This window comes from Euprymna scolopes, chromosome 25 (assembly GCF_053919585.1).
Source record: "Euprymna scolopes isolate OS-2025 chromosome 25, ASM5391958v1, whole genome shotgun sequence".
NCBI lineage: Eukaryota > Metazoa > Mollusca > Cephalopoda > Sepiida > Sepiolidae > Euprymna > Euprymna scolopes.
The window spans coordinates 31,606,370-31,632,441 of NC_136506.1; the positions used below are offsets into that span (position 1 = coordinate 31,606,370).

At 31.8% G+C, this 26,072-nt stretch overlaps 1 protein-coding gene across 12 annotated transcripts in view; it reads left to right on the forward strand.

The window, feature by feature from the left end:
• The window catches only part of LOC145247315 (formin-like protein), a 269,761-nt gene that overhangs the window by 240,565 nt on the left and 3,124 nt on the right, over positions 1 to 26,072 (forward strand). For 8 of the 12 annotated variants that reach the window (XM_080108959.1, XM_080108960.1, XM_080108962.1 and 5 more), the window contains 4 exons: positions 2,286 to 2,458; positions 6,017 to 6,118; positions 8,177 to 8,284; positions 17,089 to 17,197. In XM_080108959.1, the coding sequence (XP_079965085.1) occupies positions 2,286 to 2,458; positions 6,017 to 6,118; positions 8,177 to 8,284; positions 17,089 to 17,197 (492 nt within the window). The remainder of the gene's footprint in view (positions 1 to 2,285; positions 2,459 to 6,016; positions 6,119 to 8,176; positions 8,285 to 17,088; positions 17,198 to 26,072) is intronic. The other 4 variants (XM_080108963.1, XM_080108952.1, XM_080108955.1 and 1 more) reach the window with 1 other exon arrangement.

The following is a 26,072-nucleotide window of genomic DNA, read 5'->3' on the forward strand; positions in this document are numbered from 1 at the left end:
TATTATTTATTTGCAGTGAGTTTTTATTTTTCTCCAAATATATAAATATAATCGTTGTTGTGTACATTGATTTAAACCTGATCAACAAATGATTTTTGGCATTTTTTCAATTTTTGATTTTTCAATTTGTTCAAACTATAACATAAGAATGTGACATAAACGTTCATGTAAATCATTTCATATAGATTCGGTGATGAGCGTCTGGATTTTCCATACCATTATAAACCTTGCGTTTAATTTTGTCCTGATGGTATTGCAACTTAATCGGGATTCACCAAGATATTTATTAAAAAAAAAAAAAAAATGGGTCAATCTTTCTGTTTTTCAAAAAAAAAAACAAATGTAACCACAGATTTCTTGCATGCCATTAAATCAAGTTGATGAACAGAGCAAAAAAATGGTCAAATGTGTTTGTCAATAAAAATAAAACAAAAATTTGTGTTAAAAGATCATCAATAGATGTGCATGGAATAATGAACAACAAAAATAGTTTCAAATTACAGTAAAACCCTGGAATACGGTCGCCCTAGGATGTGTTTTTTTCAGGTTACGATGTGGAATACAATGTTTTTCTGGACCCTGGTTACGGTATTTGCCCTACCTGATGGTGTTATAATGTTATTTGATTATATACATGTGTATTATATACCGTACTGTATTTTGTTACTAATTTTTAATGCTGTATCCCGGGGTTCTACTGTAGAATAAGTCTTAAAATTCTCTTTTAAATTCTTTTGGGTTATTTGGATTATTTAGACTACCATTCTTGGATATTTTCACATTTCAGCCAATGTAACTTTCAACCCGTTTTAGGTGCATCTTTTCAAATCAAGCCCTTTTATTTAATGTTGTTGTTGCATCAGCCATGACCAAGTCTTAAGTAGTTCTTAGTATCATCTACTGAGGAATAAACCCTTCACCGCTAGAGTGTCACTTAGAATTGATAAACCTAGCACTTTAGTCATTGCACAATGAGTCTATAGCAGCAATTATAATATATGCAGTAGTTTGAAATTCTGTACAGATTCTTGAATCTGGTCAGCGGTTACGTTGGCCAAAACATTGTGAAACTAACATTCATTAGAACAGTAATCCAAATTATACAAATTATCGATCCTCATCTAAAAAAACCTCCGAAACTTAAATTTCTGTTGTACTTTTATCTAGAAATCCGATTTTTTGTTTAATGGGTACAATATGCCACGTGTAATAATGTGCCACAGTCAGCACGTATTATAGGTTGGCCATCCCTGGCCTAGAAAATGCAATGGTTCATAAAAATGTTCATGTAAAACAAGTGTTAAACCAAATTTGATGACGATTCTCTGCACGATTGTTTATGAATTTATCAATTCATCTGATTTCAATATGTATGACAGCGCCATGTCAACAGGCAACACTCTGTTGCCGAAAGTGAACCTCAAATTCACTTTTGGCAGCTTCATAATGCTGGTACCGTCCTCACATTCCATGAATGATGCTTCTGATAAAAGTGGGAAAAATTTGCTGTTTTCCGAGGAGGCTGTATGTGGAAATTTTAAATCTTTTTATTATATTTATCATCATTCAACTGTCAGTCTATTCCACTATCGTTGAGTATTTTTAGCCAACAGGTGATGTAAACAACAATAACAAAAAAATTAAATAAAAATTCAGTTTTTGAATTTTTGAGATGAGGATTGTTAAATAGGATTCTTTGAACTACTATTCTCATTCTGTTATTTTCAAAAATAACCACCTGACTTTCTTCACGTGCATCTTTTTTTTTTTTTTTTGAACCCACATTGACCTGGGTGCAATAGAGAAACATTGCATATAAATCGGTTCTAAAGTACATTTTTTTGTAGGTTTAATCCTTCAGCATTATGGCTGATGAAAAAAGAACAATCTACCTCCATAGATTAAATAAACAGGGCGGTTCAAAATTTTGTATACAATTCCAACGAATATAAAAATGCGCCTGAAGATATTGAGTAACATGAGCCGAAACGTCAGTATAACACAAAGACGAGAATAGTCGTGAACAATCTAAATAGTGAATCAATGTTGTTTTAAATACAGTAAAAAAAAAATTTTTTTTTAAACCTCAATGTGATTGAACTTGAATCAACCGAATGTCTCCAGAGGGTGCACCAGATAAGTAAAACTCTGGGGGGAAAAAAAAATCTAAATATCCGCCCGCCTTCCCCATTGTGAATCAAATTTTGTCATCTAGTTTGGATGAGATTTGGATCTGCTATTAAAATAAACTTTATTTTTATTATTTTTGTTTCTGTTTTGTCTAGTGTCCTTGGAAAACATCATGACTGATGTGCATGAATTAGAAAAAGGTATGGAAATGACAAAGAAAGAATACCAGACTCGCAAGGAGAGAGACGCTCCCACGATGCTGAAGGACTTCTTGTCTAACTCTGACGATAAGCTAAGAAAACTCATTGCGGATGTAAAAACAGCAAAGGTCAGTAACTTAAATCTGATATCGGATAAAATTTGAGTGATGGTACTTTCCTTTCTTTAACGAATAAGAAAGCGCATTTGTTTGTTTTTAAGGTCAAATATGAAAGTATGTAATCTGAAACATTTTTGGTTTCATATTTAATGCAAAATTCAATATCAATAACTTCTCAATAGCAAAGTTATGACCTTGCAGTTGTCGTAATACCAGTTTATTAGGTAGAAATCATCTATATATATATATATATATATATATATATATATATATAAGGGCAAAATGTCTGTGTTTGTATGCCTTGCAAAATCTTCCGACAGACGCGTCGGACGTGACGAAACCAGTATCGTTTTAAATGTCGATGTTGCAGACGACAAATATTAAAAAAATTGGCCAAAAACATTAATTCCCTCACCTTTAACTGGACAGTTTTCTACAAGGACGGGTCACTTTTTTTGCTGATATTTTTGCAAGTCATTAATTTCAACATTCGCGACTTCTGGTTTTGCCATAGAGACATTGGCTAAGAGGTTATGTTTTTTTTTTTGTTTTTTTTTTTCTACCCTTCTTTTTCTCCTTCACATTATGGGTTCAAACCTGCCTGCCTACTACCACTTTTTTTAACACCTCTCACCACCCAAACTGCCTACTGTTAAATCTTTTTAAATAAGCTTAACAACTGTTGGTAAATAATAAATCTTTTCCTCTCCCTTAACATTGTCCTTAAGATAACCATATATTATCTGGCTTATTTTAAGGGGCTTTCACATACAAACATTCATAAAGTATTTCAAATGGTGATGGTGATGCCTCTGAATTTCATTAATGGAATTTGCTTATAACACGTCTTATCTGCTACGTTACATAAAACTGAATATCTGCACTTGGTTTCTTCTACCAGTGGATTCATTTAGCAATTGGAGAAATATTTTCTGCATGTTTCATCACAAATAACTCAAAACAAACAAACAAACAAAAAAACGATTCCATATGAACTTTTGTCATGTTGCTGTTCTTATTCTCACACTTATTTCTTTATATACAGTGGGTTCTCTACTGGAACCTCCATTGGGAAAGGCAATTGCAGAAGATCCTCTCTATGCAATGTTAATGCCTGCTTTGCTCTCGTTTCCTTGAACATTTGGCGCCATATATATATATATATATATATATATAGTCATCCACATACAGTACTGTTTCGCTGTTTCACAGCTCATCAGTGCGGCTAGACAGGCAACTACCTCAAGCCAGGATTGAAACCCGACCGTTTGTACGGCAGTCAAGGCTCCTAACCATTACGCTATTGGCGGCTGCTTGAACGAGTAGTGAGTTTAACGATGTTTTGATATCGTCCGAAATACCTCCGCTCGATTTGTTTACACAAAGAGCGTCGCTTATATGCTAATGGTAATTCGTTTTTCACTTCTCAATATGCTCAACTCAATGTGAGGAGCACTATAGTCATCCACATACAGTACTGTTTCGCTGTTTCACAGCTCATCAGTGCGGCTAGACAGGCAACTACTATATATATATATATATATATATATATATATATATATATATATATCAAGAACTTTAATGGAACATTCGAATATCTCTGTATCTCTTATAGAGTTCAAGTGTTAGCTCCAGGTTGTGGGCCTCTTGATTTCTGAGAACTTCAACTGAAAGAAAAAAAAAAAAAATCAAAATCTATTTTCATTTTTATATTTCTTTCTAAACGATAAAAACAAATGTTTATTTTTCAGGTATTTGCATATGGATTTTACCAGATATTTGCATACAGATTTTACAAATAACAAATTGTCAAAACAAACTCTGCCATGAATTACAAACACGACTCAGATTTGCAAATAACGAGCTTTTATTATATCATCATAACTATTACTAATTATCGTATTATCTTTGTCCATACGCAGGTAATCTTATTTCATTCCTTCCCTTTATACCCCACCACTCATCCTGTCTCACAATTATAAGTTAAATAAAATGATCTCGGAAATAACACCACTCCAACTCTGCTTATCTCAACATTGAATTCAGTCGTAAGGAGAAAAAGTCTAAGACTAGAAACAAACGGTATTGGCTCAGGCCAAAAAAGAAAAGGCTGTTGGATGTTGCACAACTGCAGCTTCAATATCAAGCCTAGATTTCATAGACTATTAGGGGCTGTCCATTGTCTCTCAAAATAGGATGCTCTTCTATTGATAGCAAATCGTTCTTTCTCATTCTTAACTAGAACAATTTACAAAAACTTTGTTTTTCTTTATTTGTTGCAAATTTTAGTTCCCATGTGTGGAATTTTTCTCTGGAAGAAAATTTAATCCAATAATTGGAATTAAACTCAAAGATAAAAGTTGAATTATGAGAGATGGGTTTGGAAGAAAATGAACCAATAACACACACACACACACACACACATATATATATACATACACACACACTTTCAGCAGCCTTGTAACTCTCACTCTTCCTTTATTTTATCCTTTAGTTTTCAGATACCATGAATGATGATTCTAACCAAGGGGGAATAATTGTTTTCTGGATTGCAATCTATCCATATAAAGCATCTTTGCCTAGTTTTTTATCTTGAAGTAGTATTTTCTTTCTTTTGCTCATTACATCAAGTGATTTTGTGCCTCGTCTGGAGTAATTTCCATACTATATATTGAACAATTTTACTTGGACACTACATAATAAAATGACATACCAAAAGTAAAAGATGTCTATTTATTGTATATGAATGAATAGTGATCTGTTAATAGATGAACATTCTTCAGCCTTTAACAGTTGCTGCCTATTTTAGTCTTTGGAGAAACGTTATGTTTGCAACTATGTTCTGGGAGAATTTTGGCATAATGCAGTCAATTAACAAACAGATAAATGGAGAAAGAGACAGAAACCCTAGAGTTTATATAGGTGGCCTCACATGACCTTTAAGGGAGTAGTGATTGGGTATATCTTTTGACCAATTCACATGACCTTTAAATAGACAAGAGAAGATAACCAATCATCAATTTAATTATTTTATCCAAACTTTTCAAAATATTTTGGTTTATTGTAAATTTCTAGAAATGTTTCAATTTTGCTTGTACTTGTGTCTGTTGATATAAAATTGGAATGAAATTATTTTTGTCATAATTTAAAGTTTACTTATTTAATAGTAAGTACTGCTGCTCAGACAGTCTGAAGGATGTTTTTTCCGTTCACTTTGTAAAACACTATCATGTTCTGCAAAGTCGAAAACGAAAGCATTTTTTTTTTCCTACAAAACAAACCAAATACCATGAACAAATATTTGAAGATATAATGACCTTTGAGCATAAAAAGTATTTCCAACATTACTGGATTCGGCATTTGAATAACTTGAAAAGGGTTGATATACAGTAAAACAAAACAATGAATAAATATTTGAAACTATAAAGAACTTGAAACAAAACTTTTTTTTCCAAAATCACTGGATTTAGCATTAAATAACCTAGAAATGCCTGATATGGCATAAAACAAAAACAGCCAACCAATAGTAATGTTTTTTACAATGATTTTTGTTTTTCTATCTGCCAGGATGCTTATCATCGTGTTGTTGAATATTTTGGAGAAAATCCCAGGATGGTTTCCCCTACAACATTTTTTGCACAATTTGTACGTTTTGTTAATGCGTTCAAGGTAAGTGACAAATCTTATTTTAAAATACAACTTTTTAGAAATTTCATCTTTTAAAAAATAAAATCTTTTTTTTTTTTTTTTCTTTTGGTTTAATTATATCAAGGCATAGAGCTTCTCCAAGATGAGAGCCATTTATTTTAATAGGGGCGTGATGGTGGTCAGTGATTATGATGAAAGGAGAGAAGCTTAGTTTTCAATGCATTAAAATTAACCAGCTGTCTTTTTCCCCATTGAACTACATGCTCCAGATCAGAAGAGAGAGAATCAAAAAGATCCTGCTGGCCTTTGAAGTGTTGCTATGGTACAACAATAACAAATGAAAGTTGACTAATTAAAAAATCAGTTAGATTTGTCAGCTTAAATATCCCACATTATAGAGTAGATAAAACTATTAAAATTTTCTTTGTCAATTTTTGTAGAATAATTTTATAATTTGATAAAATGTTTTTCTCACTTTACTATATATGTTATACACTTAAGATAGATATTGATTTAAGGTCTGATAAATGCGTGAGAAGCATTATGTTGTAGAGCAGTGTTTGACTCCAGGGAAATGACGTGGCTATGATTAGGTGGAAATGCAGTATTAAAACCAGATCAACTCCAAAACATCCTCCTTGAGAATATGCACAAACCATGTTGAAAGAAGCAAAAGGGTATATCAGCACTTGCAGGAACCTAATATTTGGACAGCAAAAAGAAAGCTGAGTGTCCTAAGAAGACATGGAAAGAAACCATTAGGCAAGACCATAAATAATGGACAATATCGGCCCCCCACAATCATCATCATTAGAAACTTTGTATAAAGACAGCCAAACAGCGTCGAACCTCTTGTTGAAAGGAACCTAAATAAAAATAAAGTTTGAGTGATTAACTTTTTTTTCTTACAAGAAACGGTACTGTACTTGAAACATTATTTCTATCTTTCATTCTTTAATTTTTGTTTTTGAGAAAATAATGTTCTGTTTGAATCATCAATTTCTTATCGAATTACAGAACAATATAATTTTTGTTTTTGTATATTTTACTGACATATTGTTGAATTCTGACTCTGGTTAATTATAAAACTAGATTAACTGTTCTGTACTTTCAAAAATAGATTGTTAACTATTTTGTATTTTTATCTAAAAGTTTTATGGTTAAAGTCATCACGCTTCAGTATTATACGTATTCATACTATGATCGAAACTCACAACTCCAGATTACACACCTTTTCTGAAATTAGCACCATCTCATTTGCATATAAGTATCAGGATTTTTCATTACTTAGCGAGACCCATCAGCATATAATCAGACAAGACTGCTATTCTGTTATGTTTTTTGCTTATTTGGACTTCAAATGCTACACAAAATCAGGTTTGTACCAATTTTTAACTATTATTTGCTACGAGTGGTGACAAGGCATTTTATTACGCTGAAGGTAGTTGCGAATGCACTATCACTGTCCGATGTTGTAAAGAAGCTGCTGCAAATCTTTTCATCTTGACACATTTCCTTCAAGATTCAAGGTAAAGCCTTTTCAACCTGTATTTGTTTTGCCATGTTGCATGTCAGTGAGAAATGATTCCTTAACAATTTCCGATCTAAAATGACTTCAGCTTAATAATTGTGACCTGGACCAGTGACTGTATGGCTGCAAACTGAAAGAAAAGATCCCATCAATCGAGCTTCATCAAAACTTGCAATTGCTGAGATTACCGATGCCTTGCGCTCTCGGTGTCTCAGATTCTTCAGCCACATCTCGCATGTGAATATTCTGGTATGATAGACTGAAGATGTAGTTTGAGTGTATAAAAAAAATGATATAACTAGATATCAACCGTCTGTACCAGAATGCATGAATAGCAGTTGCAAAATGTTGCCAGGTGCTAGGTTACTTGCAGCAGCACCATGAAAACAAAATTTAAGATTTCTTTTTTTTTAATTTACGAAATATATATATATATATATATATATATATATTTTTTTTTTTTTTTTGAAAACTTTTCAGCGTTAGAATTAAATATAAATTATTTTATTCCATGTAAAAAAAAAAAAAAATTCTTTACCTTTTTACAGCAAGCACTTATTGACAACGAACGCCGGAAGAAATTAGAATTTGCAGCTGTTGATGATGTATTACCGCCAACCTTACAGAAGAAGAAGGAGAAGAGATTAAAGGTAGCTGTAAGTGGTGTTTACTGTTATTTATATAACAACTAACACTTTTCCTCTTTCTACTAACAAAAACACTTCTTTTCATCCGATGCTTGCATGTAAATGAATTTATATCATTTGTTGACATAACTTAGTTTTCTACGTTTTTTTTTTTATACCAAGATGTCATTTGAATGAATGGATTTTTAAGTGATTCATTAGTTTATCAGGTACTGGTACAGTTTAATCAAGACATTAAAAAATGATTCAATTGAAAATAAATTATGTTGTACATACTCGTTATGGAATAAAGTTTTCATGTAAAAAAAAAATACCTTAATTTGATGAAGCAGTTTTTTGTTTACCGAGGAAAATCCAATTTTAATGAGATTGATCAGGTAATGGCCATCTTTTTTACTTTTTTTTTTTTTTTTTCACTTAGAAGGGAACGCCAGGGGGAGATAACTCCTATCACCGCTTAAAGTTTGTAAAAATTTGACGAAATTATTTTGAAACATGAGCCAAAAAATACTTAGTAAATATTTTAGGGTTTTTTTTCTCACTTATTTTACAGTGTTTTTTTTTTTATCCCTTTTTCATTTTGTCCTTTGTTTCTCATTAAAATTTGATTTTCCTCTTTAAAAAAAAAACAAAAAACAAAACTATTTGATCAAATTAAGTGAATTTTTTTTTGGGGGGGGGGAATTTCATTCCATAACAGGTACGTACAATATAACCTTCTTCAATATTTACATTTTTTTAATGTCTTTATTAAACTGTACAAGTACTATTTATTCTCATTAATTACAGTGAAATATTGTACTTTAGGCAAATTTTCTCACAAAAACCATCTTGCACATTTTCATAAAATCATCTTCATAAACCGATAAATATTGCCATCATGATTTCAAACTTCTTCTAGGCGGACATTGTTGTTTGTATAAAGTATCTAAAATTTTCAAAATATACCCCCCCCCCCAAAAAAAAACAAAAAAAAAAACAAACAAACTTATAATTCGATTTTGACAAACACACAAGCTTTGTATGCATTGTTTCTTTTAATCTTGACCAAAATATAAAATATCAATTGGCGCTTCTATATTATGCAAACAAAAAAATATTGAATTTTAAGTGAAACAAACAGTAACTGTCAGGTCTCAAATGGTAACATATCCAAAAATTGCGAAAAAACGATAAGGTAGAAAAATGAAAGGAAGCAAAATCACTATATCACGCTTACTAAAAAAGATAAGTTAACAGGGGAGATAATTAAGTTCTGTTGCTTACGTCACATAGTTCAATTCAAAATGTCAGACAAAATTTATTCTCCATATAAACTTTATTGAAAAGTTTTATCATGATAATTATTTTACTACCTTATTTTTTTCTGTAATTTTTGGATATGTTACTATTTGAGACCTGGCAGTTTGAGTTATGTTGTATAGATAACATATAGCAGTAGTTGGTTTCCTCTCATCTTTTTTTCATTTTTATTATTGTCCCTTTTCTTTTTTTAGTTACTGCAGTTGCGCGAGAGTCATTAGTAAAACATCACACAATGTTTGCATGGTTTATCTTTTCCAATATATATTATGCATAATGCCTCGGTCAATCCTCTATAGAGGGAGGGGGAGCAACTCTCCCAACTAGAATCGCTTTCTTTTGTGATTTTGAAAAAAAGAAGCTGATTTTGTCAGCTTCTCTAACTCTGCATATTACTCGATTTTTCAGTCTGTGGCGTCATATCCTAACACCGAGTCTTAATTCTAATAATTTAACTTTGAATAGAAATTTCCACTTCTCTACTTATTCTAACCTTATGGAAGGAAAATATCATTTTTAACATTTTGTCCACATGTGCATCCAATTATGTGGTACTAGTTTTTGAGATTTTCTTTTGTCAGATTTCAAAATGATGCAGTTCTTACAAAAAGAAAAGTTATAAATATTGTAATAAGTCAGGATTTGTTTTCCTGTTTAAAATTTCTCCATTCAGTAACAATGTCTTTTTAATCAATCATTAAAATGCCAGTTTATTTTTTCGTGTCATTAGAGCATTTTGATAATTAGTTCAATCTCATGATAAAACTTGATAGAAAATTCATAGATTTGATCTCTTTGGTTTTCTCTAGACTAATTTATTTTTTTCCAATAATTGTAGAACACCACAAATGATATTTGATTGAATCATAGTGATTTCTTTTCTTCTTTCAGCTTGTTGAGTCTAGTGTCCATGAAATAGATCTCCAGGGACTTTCTTGTTAAACTGGGGATAAAGAAATCCAATTTTGTGGTAAACTTGACCCTGTACCTTTTTTAAAAGTCGAATCTTGAGGAACTTCATTTGTATCAAAATTTTGGAAGCAGATGTTGTACCTCCTTATATTTACTAGGTATTTTCTTTGTATTTCTTAGATATCAGTTAAAAATGGCTAAATTTTCTCAGGTGAAAAGTAGATGGTGGCTTAGTTTTTCAACTTTCTGGTTTTCTTCACCCCTCCCCCCATTCACTAAAACTTGTTGAATTCCAAATTAGGCAGGTAATAGAATACTATTTCTGTTTTCATTCTTTTTTTTTTCTTTGCTTAAATATTCTTTTATCCTGATCCCATTTTCATTGATAATGCTCAAACCCTTTGTTGGTGATTGGAAGTTTAAGCCTGCGTTGTCTTCTGTCTCTTTTCTCTCTTGATTTGTAAGGTTTGTATTATTTTGCTTTTATTTGGTGTGAGTTACTCTCTTCTCTGGTGAGACATTCAAACTTTTGTTTTTATTTAAACATAATCGGTTATCTTCAAGTTTAGCATCCCCATATCGACAAAGGCTTTTTTGGCTGGATGGTGAGGACCGTAAAAACAAGTTTTCTTTTCATGTTTTCTTTTTTACTACTACAAGCAAACAAACAAAAATATATTTGAAAGTTATTTGCATAAAAACGTCTTTATTCGAATTGTTTTATTCTTAAAGTCAAGCATTATAAAAAGGTGTTAATTTAAAAAAAAAGAAAAAAAAAACAATAGTTTTTAATCAAATTTTTTATAATAAAGATATATTTATGAAACAAGGTTACATTTAAAAAAAATTTTTTTTTAATCAAACATTAAAAAAAAAAACGTATCCAATATGGAATATTCACAAAATAGTTGTCTTTTGATTTGCCACATATGAAAGGGATTGTTTACGGTCTTCACAAAAAGCCTTTATCAACATGGAGATGCTGAACTTGAAGATGACCAGTTTTTTTCTGCAGAAGCTTTCCAATTAATGTTTTTGCATTATTCAATATTTTGATTACTTGTAAAATATATTAGCTCATTAATTGCTCCTTGTTTTTGGGCATTCACTTGGCATTAAAAGATTGGATATTTTTATTTTTGTCGTAAAATTTTTAATACAAAAATTGATTTTCGCTTGATAATTATTGTATAAAATTATCTGCAATAGTAATAATGACGAATCAGATTTATTGGAATAAGAGAGCAGATCTTGCACATTATTATACTTAACGATAATTGTGAGAAATTATTTAAGGTATGCTCTTCTAATTATTATTGTTATAGATAAAAATAGATTTCCTCCCTAATGTAACAGTTTTGAAATTACGTTTCTGAATTTTGGAGAAAATGACGCTCAAGATGAGAACAGTAGTTTGAAGAATCCAAATATGAGTTTTGAATTTGTCAACAAATGTTTTAAATTCATTGATATCTTTACTATTAATTTTCATTGATTTTTTTGACTTTTTGAAAAAGAAATGCTTATTTCTTATCTGTCAGCAAATTTGTTTTCATTGAAAAATGTTTGCAAAATTAAGCAGATATTTTTCTATTTACATTTTCTTTAAATCTTTTTTTTTGTCTAAAAACTGCAACAAAAGATTAGAATTGTACAATAATCTTATTTCATGTGTGATTTTGTAAAAATATGAATGGAAAATGAATTAGAATTGTTAGCATACATTTTTTTTTTTTTTTTTTTTTTTTTTAATCAAAGCAAATAAACTGATTAAATTCCTGGTGTAGCAATTAAATCTCCCACAGTTCATGAGATAAAAAAGATTAATGGAAAGTGCCAGTGCATTATCAAATCTCCGGACACCATTAGTGCCAGGGTTTTTTAGGATCAACTATTTTGTTTAACCATCCAATTTCACTTTAGTAATAATTCAAGACACCTATAATTATACATCTGTTGGTACTGATCCAGAACCTAACCCAAAATTGAATTGGCATCTTCTGACAATTTATAGTAAGCTGCTGGAAAAACAGCCAGAAAAAACGAAAGTGATTATCTAATCAGCAATCAAGTTTCAATCAAATTAATTCATTCTAACAAAAAGAAATTTTTTTTTTAAAAGCAAAGATAAAAAAAAAAAAATCTTTTTTCATGTAATTACATTGCGGTATATGTTTTGCATTAGTCTTTTTTCTTTTCAGCATTTTGAATCTATCATCTAACAATGTTCGCATTGGTCTTCTATTTTTTTGGCTGCCTACTGTAAACTAGTGGAAGATGCTGATATGATCTTGGGTCAGGTTCTGAATCAGTACACACCGATCCTGTCTCAAAATCACTGGAGATTGATTTAAACTTAGTTTTTCTTTAATAATTTATCAGAATAGACTGGTGTTTACACTTAACACCATGACTGTAATTTGTTGAAGTCGTATCTAGGGTTAGATTTGATCAAAATAAGATATAAAATTAAAGAAAGACTACCAACAATATGTACAGTGTAAAGAAATTGATGCACTAAACATGCTCATTTATTAGCCATTCTATTAATTAGTCTTTTCTAACTTAAAATGCACTTACATTAATAGCTTTTTTTTTTTCCTTTTCCCTTTGTAAAATTCCATGTCCTACAAAGCCAAAAACAAAAACGAGTTTCCTCTACAACTAAACAAAACATTAAATAAATATTAACAATATAAATAATTTTTTTTTTTTTTACAAAGGCATCACTACTTATCAAGGCTCAGGGGCCACTCGAGGATAAGTGTTAAAGAGTGTACAGTAGAAATTGGACAATATAGTAATTGTCAGTAATGGAAATTCAATAAATTTGTTAACTTAAAGGAAACAGCTTATCAAGAACTTGTTTACATTGGACTTGAAGACAACCATATTGTAGTCAGCTGGAAAGCAGGAAAATGGAAGAAAATTCCACAGGCATGCAGTTCTAAGAAAGAAGCTTTTTCATGGAATCTACATTTAGGTTTAGGCACAGATAAAGAATGGTGGGGATTATTGATAGTGTTTTCAGCTTGACGAGTGTTTCTTGTAAAAGTTTGGCAAGGGGTGGGGGACCATAGATTGAAGCTCAGTTGAGCACTTGCCATGAAAATACCAATAAAGCAAAGACAAACTCACTATATCTGTTCTGTGAGAAATGATGTAAAGATAGAAGGTTGGTTTTAGATGTATTTAAAGTAACCAGCCACTTCTTTCCCCATTGTACCACATGCTCAAGATCAGAGGAGAGAGAATCGGAGAGAACTTGGTCGTTTACAGTCTTTGATGTGCTACCATAGGTGGTAGTGTCATTAGCATAAATGTCTACGAATAATGTAAGGATGTGATTTGGAAGATCATTAATGTACCTATTTACAATGCCTCCCCATGGGACAGAGTTAGACACCAGGGTCGTTTTTTAAGTAGAGATCATTAATGTAAATCCGGAAGAGAGTTGGGCCCAGGATGGAACCCTGAGGGACTCCAGCATTAATACTGTGAGCTTCTGATTTCTGCCCATCAACTACTACTCTTATGAACCTATCAGAGAGAAATGATTAAATGGAGAAGACATTTCCAGTATACCATAGCTGGAGATCTTGTGAAGTAAACCCTTTATGCCATACCCTAACAAAGGATTTTGATATGTCAAGAGTAATTGCCCTAGAAAGATATAAAGAACTTGAGACAGCTGCTTTCAGAATTACAGCATTAGGTATTAAATAACCTGAAATAGTTTGACATGCCATAAAACAAAACGAAATCAATCGTATCTAGAGTAAAATTTAATCAAAATAAGATGAAATTAAAATAGAGGAAAATTATCAACAGCAGTTCTGATCTACGTTAATGATCTTCCAAATCACATCCTTACATCATTTGTAGACATTTATGCTGATGACACTACCATTTATGGTAGCACATCTAAGACAGTAAACGACCAAGTTCTCTCCAATTCTCTCTCCTCTGATCTTGAGCACGTGGTAGAATGGGGAAAGGAGTGGCTGGTTACTTTTAATGCATCTAAAACCAAGCTTCTCTCTTTACATCATCAACATTCTTATCCACATCTGGCATCAATTGAAATGAATGGCTCTCGTCTTCAGGAGGTCTCAAGTTTTGACAAGCTTCTTGGCTTGACCATTACTCCTGATCTTAAATGGAACATGTACATCAAATCTGTTGCCAAGGCCGCTGGAAAAATGGTGGGATCTTTCTATCGATCCAGTAGATATCTCACTGCTGATGCAATTCTCTATCTATATAAGAGCCAGATACGTCCAAGGATGGAATACTGTTTCCACATCTGGGCAGGAGCTGCTAGAAAGGACTTGTCCTGCCTTGATAGTTCAAAATAGACTTCGTAGCCTTGTAGGAGATGTCCTTTTCTCTTCCCTGCAACCTCTATCTCACAGAAGAGATGTTGTGAGTTTGTCTCTGATGTATCGTTATTTTCATGGAAAGTGTTCAACTGAGCTTCAGTCTATGGTCCTCCCTCGCCAAATTTTCACAAGAAACACCCGTCTAGCTGAAAACACTATCAATAATTCCCCCCACTCTCTATCTGTGCCTAAACCTAAACGTAGATTCCATGAACAAAGCTTCTTTCTTAGAACTGCACGTCTGTGGAATTGTCTTCCGTTTTCCTGCTTTCCAGCTGACTACAATATGATTGTCTTCAAGTCTAACGTAAATAAGTTCTTGATGAGCCGTTCCATATAAGTTAACAAATTTACCGAATTTTCATTACTAATGATTACTATATTGTCCAATTTCTACTGTACACTCTTTAACCCGTATCCTTGAGTGACCTCTTGGCTTTGATAATGTGGTGATGCCTGTGTAAAAAAAAAAAAAAAAGGTACAGTGCAAAGAAATTGGTGTGCTGCACACAAACAAAAAAAGCCATCTCATAAATTATTCTGCCAGCATCTGTATTATCGAATTCCGTCTTGTGACATTATCTGGACTGAAAAAACGTTCCAGACCATAAGTTGTCGCCAAATTGCTTAGAAATCCTCTGAGCTCATCGTGTAGATAGAAGAATCTATGGTGGTAGGAGTAAAAAAATCTGGACAACAAAGATCAAGTAGATTGCTGGCCATTCAACATTGCTGCATCAAGAGTCTGAGCATCATGGAAATGAGTCTGAAAATTTCCATTGATTTTCTCGCCTGACCACGAAGATAAAAATGAAAATAATGAAACATGAACAATATAAAAATGCCATTATAACCTAACTTTATTATAACCTAACTTTATTATAACCTAACTTTATTATAACCTAACTTTATTATAACCTAACTTTATTATAACCTAACTTTATTATAACCTAACTTTATTATAACCTAACTTTATTATAACCTAACTTTATTATAACCTAACTTTATTATAACCTAACTTTATTATAACCTAACTTTATTATAACCTAACTTTATTATAACCTAACTTTATTATAACCTAACTTTATTATAACCTAACTTTATTATAACCTAACTTTATTATAACCTAACTTTATTATAACCTAACTTTATTATAACCTAACTTTATTATAACCTAACTTTATTATAACCTAACTTTATTATAACCTAACTTTATTATAACCTAACTTTATTATAACCTAACTTTATTATAACCTAACTTTATTATAACCTAACTTTATTATAACCTAACTTTATTATAACCTAACTTTATTATAACCTAACTTTATTATAACCTAACTTTATTATAACCTAACTTTATTATAACCTAACTTTATTATAACCTAACTTTATTATAACCTAACTTTATTATAACCTAACTTTATTATAACCTAACTTTATTATAACCTAACTTTATTATAACCTAACTTTATTATAACCTAACTTTATTATAACCTAACTTTATTATAACCTAACTTTATTATAACCTAACTTTATTATAACCTAACTTTATTATAACCTAACTTTATTATAACCTAACTTTATTATAACCTAACTTTATTATAACCTAACTTTATTATAACCTAACTTTATTATAACCTAACTTTATTATAACCTAACTTTATTATAACCTAACTTTATTATAACCTAACTTTATTATAACCTAACTTTATTATAACCTAACTTTATTATAACCTAACTTTATTATAACCTAACTTTATTATAACCTAACTTTATTATAACCTAACTTTATTATAACCTAACTTTATTATAACCTAACTTTATTATAACCTAACTTTATTATAACCTAACTTTATTATAACCTAACTTTATTATAACCTAACTTTATTGTAGATTCAACATTATCGCGAATAACAAATGCTGCAACAAATATCAAGATTTTGAATTATACAAAATTTCCATACTTTAATGTAGAAATACAAATTTATACAAAATTATACAAAATTTCAATACTTTAATGTAGAAATACAAATTTATTTAAAAAAAAGTCCATAAAATCTGTGATCCTCAATGAATGAAATTAATTTTCCCATATTGTTAAAAATGTAAAAATTTATTGTAATTATCGATATTCTAATTTAATCCTGTGACTAAAAATTGTGATTAATATTTTCAAGTTTTTAATTTAAAAAAAACAAAAAACTTCCTCTTTTTTAGGAAAGTGCTACGACCGATGGTTCAAAAGGACGCAACCGACAAATAAAAGAAAAGAAATTATTAAACAAAGATGAGGTTTATCATGGTGCATTGGAAGATATCCTTTTGGGTAAGTATTATTTATTTATTTTACTCGATAAATGTTTTTTTGTTTTTATCTGTATAGATCCTTAAGAGTTGCTTTTAAAAATCAGCCTTTTTAAATCACTTACATTGATTTTAGAAAAGTTTTTAATTTCCCTATAGATTAAAACATAAGGTAAGCATATTAAATACTTGAAAACTTTTTTTTACTATGAAAAATTTCTTTTGTAAACTTGATAATATCTATTTTCAATAAAACTGATCAATTGGGTAGTCACACGCTGTTAATAATGATTTACTGTTTGAATGAATTAGATAACAAAATGGATGATAATGATAAAAATCTGGCTGACAATACATAACAAGTTGTGTTGGAACAGATAATTTAGGAGAAGAAAAAGAGATGAATACTCATCTTGAATGAATAAATAAAAAAATAAAATAAAAATGTGAGGATTATTGAAACTCGGTTGGGAATTTGTAAAATGCAGTTTTGATAGTAGAATATTTTGTATGTATGTCGATCAATAGACTGTTTGAATTTTATATGCCAATAATTGGATCAAGTAATTTAACAGAAATTTGATGAAGTGATTTAAAAAAAAGAAAAAAGTCTATTAGAATTGAAATAAAGAAATGATGACAGTTGCAGATGCTTGTTTTAAAAACACAGAACATGGAGGAACAGAGATCCTCTGGAGGAGATGAGACATGGTTATCAGCCTGCACAGCTCATGATTGTTTGCTTCATTCGAATTTGATGCTCCATTCCAACACCAGTGTCAATCATGTGGTTTCTGTAATTAATGTAACAAATGGATTATCCCTCTGAACAAAATTATAACTTTAAAACAAAATAAAATTTTTTTATTTGGAGATAAATCGTAAAAATACTTGGTTTCTTCTACTACCGAATGACAGGCCTGCAAATTTAGACACATTTCCCAACCAAGCACCAACCATCTATCATTTGAAATCCAGTCTCTGAGAGTCACAAAAACCCAACTAACCCCCATCTACCTATACTGCATATTTTTATTTATTTTTTAATTATTTTATTTTAGTATCTTTTGTAAAATGCTGAAAGCTTCTTTAGACTATATATTGAGTTTTAGATTTGCTTGGCTAGGTTTCCTTCCTCTTATCTATTTGCTTGTCTGGAACCAAAGGTACTTAAGCGTTTTTATTCTTATAAAATTTATATGCTAATTAACGTATCACAGAATAGATTTAATAATATACTTTATTATAAATATATACACATATACACATACATACAAAAGGGCTCCTTCAGTCTTTGGCAGTCTATGGATACCACAAAGGAGTACTTGCGCGTGAAATTTTTGTGGCAGGAGGTGTGGAATCTCCAACCACACATCTCCTGAGTCGACATTGTTAAATACCAGTGGCAAGTGAAGTGTATGTACAGGACGACTAGAAACAAATGCAGATAAAAGCGGAGAGCACATACAGCACCTAGAATTCCCAAATCGTCACCCATCTGGTATTAATTAGACTCAAAGTTGCTTAACTTCAGTGATTTGACAAGAACTCGTGTGTCCACGCGATCATGCCATATTATATTTCAGAATGTGAGAGAATATATAATTATTTCCACAGCGAGATGTCATCACAGTTCATGAACCATGAAAGCCGGTTTGTTGGCTTTCATGGCTCATGTGAGCTGTGATGTTGTCTCACTGTGGAAATATATATATATATTAATGGAAACAAAAGGATTTAGTGTTTACCTGATATACGCTATGGTAAACTTCAAACTAATATAAATAACAGTATTTATATATAGAAAATATAATCCCAACCGAATTAAAAAAGCTCAATACGCAAAATTATATGTATATAATTGTATATTTATTTACATTAGTGTAAATAATGATTGAATTATCTATTTTATTGGAGAAGTGATATTTATAATTAACAGCGGTCCTGTTTTTAAATCTCTGAAAAAGCTACATTGTTAGCAGCTGATGATCATTTTCTATTTAAGTTTTTTCCATTGTTATATAGTTGGATTCTCTTGTATACATGTGGATTTTATAATAGAAAGTCGGCTTGTGCAAGTGCTAAGTCTGTGATATGTTCAATTTAGTATTTTTTTCCAGTAATTTAAACTACATTGTTTAATTTTTTTAAATTTTATTTTGGTATCTTTTTATAAAATACTCAAAGCTTCTTCAAATATATATACAGGGTAGCCACAGTCATGCACCAATGTTAATTAAAAAAGTTAAAAAAATTAAAAAAGTTATAGTAGTAACATTTATTCAAATTCAAAGTTCATTGGTGCGTGACTTTGTGGCCACCCTGTATAATTGCTTGGACTACAAAACCATTTGAGGTTTATCAACTGTTAATCTATTTTTATGTTAAATCACACATCAAACCCTCCTGCTAAAAATTGAACATGTAATTTAATGAAATTCCAAATAGTTCAAAACTATATTTTAGTGAAATATATATATGAACACATATCTGAATAATTATTTAAAAAAAAAATTAAAATTCTGAAAAATTAAAAAAAAACAAAAAAAAAACACAATTGAGGTTGGGTGAGAGATTATATATGTTGACCCCATTTTCACTCCATTTTTAAAAGTTTTTTGATTGAAAAATTTTTTTTTTTTTTTTTAATCTCTTCATTGTACAACATATTTTAATCTAAATCGGAAATTGTGAAGTTATTTAAAAATGACTTCTTGTATAATTTGCATTTTAATAAGTTGAAACAAGACATTTTCAAACCTGAGTTTTTTTGTTGTTTTTTTTTTTTAAATATTACTGAAAGTTACTTGTTTGGTATTTTAATTTTTCATCCAAAGTTTTTCTAATTGTTTTTAAAGATTTTTAACTAATTTAGCTGCATAGTCAAAATTAAATATGCATAGATCTGATCAGAGTTGATAAGTCATGAAAATACAATGGATTAAATTGACAGAATTGTTTAATTTATTTTGTGTTTGTTAATTTGTGTCGCATAATTTAGTTGGTGTTCATGTTTAGAAGAAAAAAATGAGGAGGGGGGGCAGCTTTTGTTAAAAATGAAATAATTTGCTAATATTTGGTTGCTAATAACTTCCAGCGAAATGAGATTCAGAATTAAAATTCTTGAATTTTTCTACTAAAATCATTTAATCTTTATTTTCTTCAAATCCCGAAATGACAATAATATTTGAGGTTTGATGTAAAGATTTAATGTTTTTAGAAATCTGTCACAAGGACGAGCATATTAGTATGTATGTTTTGATATGAATAAACCTCAGGGTACAATGATTTCTAATTGGCATGAGTTTTAGGTTTGCATCAAATTGGGGGAAAGAAAAGCATTAAAAAACCATACAATTTATTTATATATATATATAAAGCTGAATGTTTGTGTGTGTGTGTCCGGTCACAAATAGGCTCTTATATGGTTGATTATTTTAAAAAACTGATTATATATAATGATAGAAGATGTATCGAGACACAGGAATGGGTATGTTTCATCTGGCAGAACGATGGTTCATTAAAATTGTGGCGTCTGCGTTCGCGCCTGGTCCACAAAGTATGGAAATAAACAAAAAAAAAAAAAAAAACGTTTACAAGTGTTTTTGATATAGATGTACATAAGAATACTTTGATAAGTATGTTTTAACTTTAATAGGGATGGTATAATAAAATTGTGGGGGTTTGCATTCGCGCCTAGCCTCCATAGAATGGAAATAGGTACAAACTTAAATAAAGACTTTTCATATCTATCTGCGTAAGTATACTTTGATAATTATGTTTCAGTTTGAAGAAATATGGTATAATAAAATTGAGGTGTTCATTCGCACCTGACCTCCATAGAATGGAAATATGTCACAAAGTTTAACAAGGTTTTTTAATATAGATCCACATAATATTGTGATAAGTGTTTCAGTGTGAACAGGTATGGTATAATAAATTATGGGGTTTATCTATTTTATTTTTACTTTCATCATATTTTGCTTTGGTTTTGATACCCTCAAATTCAATCCAAATTTACAACCCTTCCTTTTCATAACCTATCATACTTTCATAAATCAGAGTCCATTTTCTGTAGGCTGTTTTTGAACCCAGTCAACGACGGGTACTTTTGCTAGTGTATATATATATATATATATATATTATTTAATTGGAATTCATTATTGAGATGCGTATTATTTATTTATTGTGGACTTTTATCCTCATCTTTGGTTGTTGTCTCATATATCTTGTATCATGGCGCAGTGGATAGAGACGTTGAATCTCTACGGTTCCAGATGAGAATTATCTGAAGATAGCGGTTTCAATCCTACCAAAAGCCAGCTAGATGCTTACTTGGCCAAAACGTGGTGAGACTACAAACAACTATGGAAGGCAGTAATTGCTGAGGATGCAGTTAGGAGATTCAGAGTTCCTATCCTGCCACGGTTACCACCTGACGAAGGCCAGAGGAATAGTTGGCTGAAACGTTGTGAAACAACAATTAAAGATGAGGATAATAGTCTGCAATGAATAAATTAATTTTTTTTTTTTTTTAATAGATTTTAATAACTTTTGGTTTCTATTTATTAGAATATCAAATTAAGTTTGCTATTTTGATTTCACTCTCAATGAGAATGTTTTTTTGTTCATGATTTAATCCTCTTGATCCATTTTATTCCTTTAGTTTTTGAAAAATCTATGCACAGTCAAGTGATCTAACAACCAATCATGTTCCAATCTTGTCTGCTGCATTGTGTGTGGATATCCTTTGCCTGAACCTTCATTTCCAATGACTTGCAATCCTGTGATCCTTCCTCAAAAATCCCATCTTTCCTTTTTTTTTTTTCTTTTTTTTTTCTCACCTCGTCATTTTATGGTGATCTTTAGAATCTTGTTGACCCTTTCACCACAACTTCGCATTCTGTTGTTCTTCACCAGAGAAATCATGTATGCTGTTTTTTCCCCCCCTCATCCGCACGGTAATGTACCAATTCAATCAAATGACAATTACTAATTTTGCATGCCCCCCCCCTATTTTAACGATGTCTGCATGGCTAGGGGCATGCTATACTTTCTCCTTCCTAAAGATTTAAGTTGCGTGTGAGGAAGCCCTAACCTAACAAAGGGACTTAACTCTTGGGGCACAATAAGCAAAGTTATGTTCTTGCTTTTCCCATCTTTTCACCATGTTGCCTAGAATATGTTTCTTAAAATTAATAATGATCGAAATGAATCTTATATTAGCAGATTAGAAGAAAAAAAAAATTTTGAAAATGAGTATTATCAAATGATAGAATGATATCTAGAAAGGGAGGTTCAATATTCTAGATAGAGCTTTAATGAACGAATAAAATTAACTAATGATGGATAAAAAAATTTGTTTATTAGATCATCAAATGTTTAAAAACCTGGAAAACAATAGAGGTTATTCCTTAAGCCATGGAGTTTTGAAAATTTATACTTTTCTCATCAAAAGTAAATAGTCAAGTATACAAAAGATAAAAATTATGAAGCAACTTTTGATCATGGTATCTTGCTTGTTTGTCTGTGCACAGTGGATGATGTAAGGAAAGGATTGCATAATTCATCAAAACGAGATGATCAATAAGAGCTGTGAACTTTGATAGACTAGAAATCTTTGATCACTACTGTCAAAGTGTAGTATCTGTTCCGGCAGATACTGCAAGCAAAAACCATATGTGGAGGCGACCCCACATATAAGTTATTGGTCAATGTAGGAGAAACTCTTCATACCAATTGTCACTATCCAGCTCCCTTACTCCCCGGGGAGCTGGTCCCCATTTCCTCTTCACTCTCTATATTAAAAAACGGCCTTGTGCCTAATTTGCTCAGTGGGGAAGCAAATAAATACACTGTCTGCATCGCATTCTATGAATTTGGTGGCAGTAAAACATCTGAAATGCGTCGGTCTGCATGTTGTGACTTGAGCAATTCTCTCATCAGGCATCTTTGTTGACTTGGACATGCTCTTAGGCGATAATGAGACAGATTAATAAAAAAAATAATGTTTTTCTTAAATTAAGAAAAAAGAGGCATTGATCCAGTTCCACTTCAAAAAGATAAAACAACAAAAACAGTGTGACGGCCAACGCTAAAGATAACTCAAAATAGTAATACCTGACACAGGCTTGATTATTCAGCAATGTATCAGCTATGGTGTTCATTTTAAGCCTTCATTTTGGATGCAGTGAATTTATTGGGATGAGCCTGCCTCATCTGACCTAGGGTGTAGGTTATAACAAGTGCAATTATTAAAATGAAAGAGATCTGATGTGATTAAAGAGTAAAAAAAAAAATTTTTTTTTTATACGGGAATCATCACTTATCAAGGCCCAGAGGCCACTTGAGGATAAGGGTTACTGGGTATACATTAGTCAATGTGATTATAGCATAGTAAACATAAGTAGTGGGAATTTTGTAAATTGGATTACTTAGGGGGACGGTCCATCAAGAACTTGTTTACGTTGGACTTGAAGAAAATCAGATTGTAGTCAGCTGGAAAGCAGGCAATCGGAAGAGAGTTCCACAGGCGTGCAGTTCTAAGAAAGAAGCTTTGTTAATGGAATCTACGTTTAGGTTTATGCACAAATAAAGAGTGGAAAATTATTGATAGTGGTTTTCGCTAGATAACTTTTTTGTGAAAGTTTGGCGAGGGGGGAGGATGCATAGATTGAAGCTCAGCTGAGCATTTGCCATGTAAATAACGATAAAGCAGAGACAGGCTCAGATGAGAGAAGAGGAACGAACAAGCTAGGGGTGTTGAAGAACATATAAAAATGGTGTTTTTTGGTGTCTTTAAAGATACCCAACTCAATTGATCATGGGTCGTCTAATAGAAGTATGAAGATGTACTCATGGCAAGTAAGCTACACAAATGTTTGTATTTCAGTATTGTTTCCATATCTTGGGAGGTTCTGCTCTGAACAGGCTTTCCTACCTTGGCAAAGTACAAAACCGACTTTGAAATCTAGTTTATGATGTTCTTTGCTCTTCCCTAGAGCCACTTTCTCACAGAAGAGGTGTTCCTAGTCTTTTTCTGCTCTCATTATTTTCATGTTAGATACTCAACTGAGATCCAATCTATGCCCCCCCTCCCATTGAAACATTTGTAACAAAAACTCGGCTAGCTATAACCACTGTCGATACTTTCCTTTTCTCTCTCTGTGTAACTAAAACTAAACAGAGCTTTCACGAGCAAAGTACCTTTTTTTATTTTTTATAGAACTACTCATCTGTGGAAAACAATATTGCAGGGCTACTTCCCAGTTGGCTACGACAGTCATTTTCAAGTTCAATCTAAACAAATTTTTGAGCCATCCTCTTAAATCAAATTCTGTCCAGTTTCAACCATCATTACCAATCGGCAAACTTATTTACCCTTACTGGTGCTACCAGATCAGGCTGTCTATTGGCTTCCTGAGACGAAATGCACCTACATCGATTTTTTGTTTTTGTTTTCTATTCTCCTTTGTAAAACTTAATTATGTTCTGCAAAAATAAAAACAAAAACAGCCCCCCCCCCCTTCCACTCTCCTTTCTTTTTCTATCCCTACTACCCTACCCCGTCGGTGGGGTATAAGAATACACCGACTGCCCCCTACAGAGAGTAAAAACCTCAATGGCGCCACCTGTTGGCCGTGGGTGGTGATCCATAATGCCTAGGAAAGGGATCCTGGTGGCTGAGTAACTGATACCTTGGGAAAACAAAGGTATCAGTTGCAACACTCCACTTTGGCCTCGTACTGGGCTAGACGGGCGGTTGGACGGGTCCGATCCAATCAATCGGCTAGTCACGTCAAGCTCTAAACCTGACTAACATAAGAAAATCCACTCGCACTCCCCACTTTTTACAATAAACAGATTTAGAAAGCAGTGGCTCATGGGTCAATCAACTCGCTGGACAAATGGACTTATCACGGCTGAAAAACAAATATTCTTGCTAAAAAGAGGCTTTTGAAAAAAAATTTTTTTTTTTAGTAAATATGGGTGAACTACAGGTGCTTAGGTCCACTAACGAGATGAGTATACCTCCCGTGTATCCCTGTTGCTGTTGGGGCGAATGCCCCCCCCCCCCCAACATCTCCCATATAGGGCTCCGAGGTGGGTGGGGAGCACGAGAGAAGAAAAATTACAAACTACAAAAATGGCCCACTATAAGCCTCAAAAAAGAAGTCATTCAGAAGTTTCTGATCTGACTAGCTCAGACTCAGAAACTGAAATAAGCAAACAAACCTTCCCGAGATTTTTTGTAATAGAAACAATTGAAGGAGAACAAATAACAAAAATGTCTCCCTTCAAAATAGAAAGAATACTATCAAAAGGAATCAAACCAAAAACTGTATAAAAACAAAAAAATGGCACACTGTTAATCGAAATAACAAACCAGAAATAAGCAACTGAAATTTACAAATTGAAACTTTTTGATGATCGAAAAAGAAAAACCTACCACCACAGAACATTGAACACTAGCAAAGATGTAATCAGGTGCCCCAAACTAGCCCTGTGCCCCTTAGAAGAAACAAAAAATAATCTTAAAAATCAAAACGTCATTGATATCAAAAGAATCCAGATAAAAACAAGATCCGGCGAAATCATAGACACAAATGCTTGCATATTAACATTTGATACTCCTCAAATACCTAACATAAAAATAGGATACGAAAAAATAAACACTGAAATTTATATACCAAGCCCATTCAGGTGTCACAATTGTCATCGATACGAGCACCATAAAGATCGATGTACACGACCACCAACTTGCATAAGATGCGGAGACAAAAAAACATATACTGATTGTCAAAACGTACCAAAATGCGTCAATTGCCATCAAAATCATAGCGCAAACTCAAAGGAATGCGAAAAATGGAAAAAAGAAAAAGAAACTCTCAGAATAA